This window comes from Morone saxatilis, unplaced genomic scaffold (genome assembly GCF_004916995.1).
Source record: "Morone saxatilis isolate NCDOM2014 unplaced genomic scaffold, NCSU_SB_2.0 Contig15, whole genome shotgun sequence".
In the NCBI taxonomy this organism is placed as follows: Eukaryota; Metazoa; Chordata; class Actinopteri; family Moronidae; genus Morone; species Morone saxatilis.
Window position 1 is genome coordinate 23,033,487 of NW_023339707.1, and position 6,744 is coordinate 23,040,230.

At 42.5% G+C, this 6,744-nt stretch overlaps 1 protein-coding gene across 1 annotated transcript; it reads left to right on the plus strand.

Annotated features, from left to right (window-relative positions):
- Positions 1-1,301: 1,301 nt before the first annotated feature.
- Positions 1,302-6,266, plus strand: znf217 (zinc finger protein 217; the record flags this gene model as incomplete). The annotated part of the gene is given in 5 exon segments (XM_035657566.1): positions 1,302-2,657; positions 2,834-2,941; positions 3,075-4,466; positions 4,583-4,707; positions 4,861-6,266. Coding segments are annotated over 4 exon segments (2,931 nt in total). The 3' UTR covers positions 4,696-4,707; positions 4,861-6,266.
- Positions 6,267-6,744: the final 478 nt, after the last annotated feature.

Genomic DNA, 6,744 nt, shown 5'->3' on the forward strand with positions numbered 1-6,744 from the left:
CTGTACCTTAAAGAGATCACGGTCGGCAGGCTTTTCTTTTCTTGCCGCGCATGGCCATAATGTCTGTTGTTATTTTGTCCAACCTCTGTAGTTGTTTACAACGCTTGTTTTCATTTATGTTGCCATATCAAAAGCATTGCAAATCTCGATTTATTTACCAGCAGCTTCTCCTAACTCATATTTCACGGGCCTCCCACTGCTTATCCAACCAAGTGAACTCTGCATCATTCACCCTCAGCATGTGGTGGATATGAAATGTAGAAACACGTTCAGCAGCATTATTAATAACAGCTGTTCTGAAAAGAAGGGAACAAAATGCAAAATGGGAGGCAAGATTGAAATGTAAAGGGAAACAACTCAATCAACTCAGTGACCTACTAAGCTTCAAACCACTGAAGGAACTATTTACAGGATGTTTTATGACCTCATAGAATGTCATGACATGTATATACAATATATACACACATATGTGTATTTATATGTACGTGTGTATGTATGTGTATATCTATATATATGTGTGTGTGTGTGTATATATATATATATATTTATATGTACACAGTTCATTATATGTGCTGAAACAGCTACTTCAAAACCACAAGGAGGTAGTCCCAGTGGTCACAAAACAAATGGAAAACAAAACTGGATCATACCATTTTCATGTGCAATGTGTGAGTCAACAACGCAGGCTTAAAAGAAACAAAAGTTTGTGTGTCTTAAGCATCTGGCTGTTTTATTGTTTTTTGCTTGTCACTGCGTCCATATAACACTTCACTTTGGGTGTGATCAAGAACCAGAAAGTAAAATGAGAAGTGAAAGGTTTTGTGTTTAGAAGAAGGTTGAATATGACTTTTAATGGTTTGACTCATTTTGTTTTATTCAGCTGCTGTGTACTATTCTGTGGCTAATATTTAACTGTCATCATGTACTCTCATTTTGAAACAGTGTAGTTTACAAATGAATCTTTGCTAGCTTTGTTTTTTAACATAAAAAAAAGTTTAAATGTGAGCTGGAATAACAGTATGAACTTATACATTGATATGAACCACATTAGAATAGTATTAAATTCAGTAGTTTTTAACATTTACACACTAAGGTACACATTTTACTTATCAGTGGCCAGAGGAAATGAGTTGTCTGTGCAGTTGATTGCTAAAAAGATACATTTCCTGTTTCAGTATGAGGGAAGGCAATTCTCACTGTGGTGTATTTTAAACTGATTCTATCTTTTGTTAAATAACAGCTACCTGATCCTGTTTTGATTATAAAATGGTGCCTAATGTAACTTTTCCCATTGTTCACAGGTTCCCAATAATCTGGACAGCGTGTACAGCAGAGGACAATGCCGACTCACTCGGTGCCGCCGTGTGTAGAGAGCCCGGATGGACTTGCCCAAGATATTCTTATTAGTAACAATGCAAGCATCCCGGGGTCTGGCTCTAGCATGACACCACACAACTCCTACTTAGAAAAGGCTGTGTTGCAATCTGGAGGAAGTGTACCATTATCTTGTATGTTCTGTGACCAGACTTTTACTCATCAGGATGAGTTAGGGCCCCATGTGTTAACACAGCACCCCACCACTTTCTTTGAACCAGCTGTGCTCAAAGTAGAAGCAGAATTCAGGATTCCAGGGGAGAGACCCCGGCCCAAACCAAGCAGCCTCGCTGTTGAAAAAGACGAGGTTCACAGCTGTATTGTGTGTGGTCAGGTTTCACAAGATGCCAGTGAGCTGGAGACCCACATGAGGAAGCACAAGGACTACTTCACTTACTGCTGCAATGTCTGTGGACGGCGGTTTAGAGAGTCGTGGTTCCTCAAGAACCACATGAAGATGCATGTAAAACCAGGAGCGAAGAGCAAGGCCCAGCAAGACCTGGAGACGCCGGTCACCGTCAATGATGTCGTCCAAGACCCTGCCCCAGAGCCTGTAGCCACCATTTACAAAATGTGCATGGTTTGTGGGTTTTTCTTCCCTGACCATGACAGTTTAGTTGAACATAGTAAAGTACATAACCGAGAGTTGGAGCCTGGCAGAGAGAAAGACAAGGAGAACCTGGATGGCACTACTGAATCCTTTGCTAAACAGGAAACATTTCTTCACAGTCTAAGACTTCTGCCTCGCTCTACAGGAAATAGTTTGCAACATGAGAGATCATCGAAGTGGATTCCCCAGCTAGATCCCTTCAACACATATCAGGCCTGGCAACTTGCTACAAAGGGCAAGATAGCAGTCGGTCCTAATACAACTAAAGATATTGGCCAGGAAGCCAGCACAGACAATGAAGAATGCGGCTCTGATAAGGAGGAGTTGAGTAATATTTGGTCGGAGGGAGACAAAGCTACAAAAGAGGTGCTTGGGAGAGAGCTCCGGCCTCAGCCGCAGACTGTAGTAGAAAACCCAGAACCACAGCGGAGGTCTCTAATGCAAAAAGATAAAGACAAAGAAAGGCCAACCACCTGTGACGAATGTCCGAGAACCTTCAGGACCTACCACCAGTTGGTTCTCCACTCCAGGGTCCACAAGCGGGAGAGAGGTGGTGAAGGCAGTCCAACTTCTGTTGATGAGAAGTTGTCAAGAGCAGGCTCACTTGAGCATGCAGAGGACGGCTCTGAGGAGGGCTTTGAGGAAGCGGCTTTGTCAGAAAACCTGGGTCCAGGTACATTTAGGAACTCATTAAACGCTCATACTTCACCCACACTGTCTTAATTGTGATTTAGGAATTGTTTTAAACAAAGAACTCTGTTAACAAGTGCTCCCTCTGCTGATGGGAGGGATAATTACAAATGTTTCCTTCTATGTATTTATTAATGCTTTTGTGTCTTCTTTTCAAAGGTGAAGATGGTTTTGATCGATCAAAAGTCAGATCAAAAGAATGCAGCTATTGTGGCAAGTCCTTCCGATCAAGCTATTACCTCACAGTTCATCTGAGGACCCACACAGGTATATTCAACAGGCCTTGATGAATATATTAAATATGAAACTGCATCCAAAAACTAAGTTGTATACAGCGGCTATAATTCTGTTTATAGTTAGCTTATTTTAAACTATGCTAATGCTTAACTGTTTATTGCAGGTGAAAAACCATTCAAGTGTGCTTACTGCGACTACGCTGCAGCCCAGAAGACTTCACTGAAATATCACCTGGATCGGCGTCACAAGGACAAACCTTGCGTGGACATTCCCAGCAGACCGGTGCCTTTAGTGCCCTCTCCTAATGAGGGAAAACATGGAAATGACAATGATAATCCTGCTCCAAATAGATCCAAACTGTGGGTTCCTGGAGCTAGATCGAATACCAATGGAACACCAGAGGACAGATTTGATAGCATAGGTAGCAAGCTCGGCAAACCACTCGTCCAGATGAATGCGGAGTATGAGAAATTAATTGCTAAGTCTGCTTACTCTCCGATTGATGATGTGGTCGTAAAGTGCCCCGTACCTGTTAACCTTAAGATTGAAAGGGAGGAGATAAAAGACGAGAACTCTGAGGCCCCATTAAATCTGTCCTTAAAAGTGTCTGTCTCCATCCCTGCCAGTGCCGAACCCAGAAATGCATTAATACCAATTGCCTGTTCATTTTGTGCCTATAAAACCATGTACCCAGAGGTTCTGATAATGCACAAAAAGCTGACCCATAAAGACAAGTCGGACAGTACCAAAAAGAATGGATTCGGAGGTAGTTCAAAACAGAAACGTTTTACAGGTTGCCCCCCTGCGCTGGACGGGAAAGATGTCGTCCCACTTCCAATGATTGACCAGCGCCACCCTCGTCGAACCAAGTCCCCGCCTCCCCAACCAGCCAAACCACAAGAAAAGACACCTGTTAACCCACCTGCTGGTCCTAAGCGGTCCCCTATCCACGCACCCGTACACGATGCTGTCCAGGAGACCCAGCGTCCTAGACATAACATTGATACACATGCCAGTCAGGAATCCTCCAGGTACACAGAGCTTTTGAGGAAATCCAACACGGCAAACAAGTATGTCTTGGACCGACCAGGCCCCCCCGACAGAATGGGAATTGGTGAGAGGAGTTACCCAGTGAGAAGCGGCGTCATTTGGCACTCAGATGCTGCCAGGCTGTGCCTGTCGAGCCGATTTGGGAGCCTCCCCCAGATGGATTTTGGTGAACCTTCCAACAAGAGATTAAAGTATGCCGTACCTGCAGGCAGGGAAGCCGACACCGGGGAGAAGCTGGGCTTTAAAGGACCAGCCGGGGATGGATCAAACAGGCTGCTCGTCTCTGGGAGAAGTATGAAAACCACATCACAAGGCTCAGGCCCAACCACAGTTTCTGATAACATGGCTCCTTTGAAGAGTACATCTACAGCTATGGGAGGAGGTTTGGACACTGAGTGGGGCATGATGAACCTTCTGCGCTCCTACACTCCCAATGACCTGGCATCTCTCTATCACAGCACACCACCCAACCCCAGTCACGGAGGACTGGCAAACCCAAGAGCAGGTACGTATTAGGATAGCTGGATCAGGAGCGGTACAATAAAAAAACCAACTTAAAACTAGGCTGCTTTATATTTTCATATTCAGTTTGTAGAGTTAACATTAAAGATTTCTTCTCAGGGGGCAGAACTGTGCTGTACCAACACTTACCCACTCTGCCCAACCTGCAGAGGAGAGACCCCTCAGGCCTTTTCCCTAATCAACGCTATGGGACCACTGACAAAAGTACCTAAAGTGGCACCAAGGTAAAAGGCTGAAAAATATTTTGAAGTACATAAAATTAGAGCTTCCTTTTTTTAAGGCTTGACCAGAATCTTTGAAAAGTTTAACCTGCTACATTATACAGAGGAAGCGAGTCATATTTTCAAGCATAAAGTGTTTTCTCCCCTTTTCTCTAGATCTGAACTGTGCTGCTACCTTATTTTGGAGAACTTTGGAGAGAAAATTAGTTTAATGTATGGATTTAAGAGAGATGGTTTGTGCTCAAAAAGTGTCTATGCTCCCCTAATTTAATATTTTTTCAATAGTGGAAAATTGTGTTGCATAGACATTTCAGAAGCCTTTAGTATACATTTGTTTTCTTTTTTTGAATGGAAGAGTACAGACCACCTCTGCACTGTGATATTTTTTTTTCCCCCACTTAAAACTGTTGCTTAATCCATATTCGATCTACACTAATGTTATCTGTAAGTGTCTGTGGCACACAACGGTAAAATGTGTATATGGGATAACAAGTATAACTGTAAGCTTTCAGTACATAATTGTAGTAAAACGTTAAAAATTATCATTTGTGTGAAACATTGCCGCCCTGGTCACTTAACTGTCGATGCCCAGGTGGTAATTAAGCACTATTCTATTATTATTTTCCTTTTCCAAGGCACTGAAGGGTGTGGGGGTTTCTGTGGAATAACTTGATGGCTATTGGCCAGTTGCGTACCAACGGCCACAGTAACGAGTCCTGTGTATGCTGAAGTGGTCTACCTCATTTTGTGCTCCAGACAATGTTATTTTTGTAAAGCTGCTGTAGCTATCACGTCAGCTGAGTCTCTATACCCTCCCACTCGTCTGTCAACTAGGGACAGATGTTTTGACTTGGAGTATAACTAGATGGACATGTGTTTGTCGGGCACCACATTAAACACAAACTCATCTGGTGACAGCAACTACTGCTGAGGCCATATCGACCTATGGCGCATGGTTGACTGTAACACAATATGGGTTGTGGATTTCTTTGTTACACTTGGTATTTACAAGCCCGGGTTTAAACACAGGACAGGTTTCATGGTTATTATTTGTCCTTTTGAAATGGCAAATGGCTGTCTTCTGCTTTAGTGGTGCCTCAGATCCATAAGCTGTACAATCACCAAATTCCATCGTTGAGCTTCGGAAATGGTCCTGCTGTATTATTTGGACTGTGTTTAGTCACTTTTCAGGAGTTTGTTTCTACTATGCAGAGTCTTGAAAGTGTTCTTGTGTTTCCAGTGGCAGCAGTCAGTCCCGACAGGTCATTAATTGGCCGTTTAGATGTGGTATGAGTTTTGAAAGAAAAAAAAATACAAAAGCAGCTATGTTGATTAATGGCTCGATTAATTACACACTGTGAACGAGAAGTCTCAGGTTAACTCATATTTACACGCTGTTTAGGCTATTGTGTAATTTAGTATTTTGGCCACTTTGAAAGGCTTGGGTTAAGTTATTTCTTTTTCTGTTTGGTATTCACATTACATGTGTACTTACGTAAAAATGAAAATATTGTTTGAGATTTGTATGACACATTTCAATAATAAAGTGAGAGGCGAAAAGCTCTGCGGTGTTATGTGTTACTTCACTGGTGGGCACCTGTCCACCGAGTTTGAGGGCCTCATATTGGTAGTTACAAACCAGCTGTAAGTCACACATACCTGCAGCTTAAACACTTCTTAAACAGCAATTTTATGGGTTGTATTATACCACAGACTCCATTGTGTAAATGTTTTCCTCTTTAGACTGTTTACTGTTGAGAGGATCCCCATTAACTTCTGCTGCTGCAGTTGTTGGTCACCTTGGGGTCCATTAGCACACACAAGTACAAAGGGGTTCTACATTAAGTTATTAAAAAAACACAAAAGAATTAACATTGAGCTTAAAACAAGGCTGAAACATGTGTGAAAGAGAGGATGCTTTGTGGATTAGAAATGTATTTGATGTAGGTTTGTTAAAGTTCTGCGGACCCTGCAAAGACCACAGACCAGTATTCACGGTGGGTAAGAACCAGTGATTTAACCGTGATCATAACATCTGGA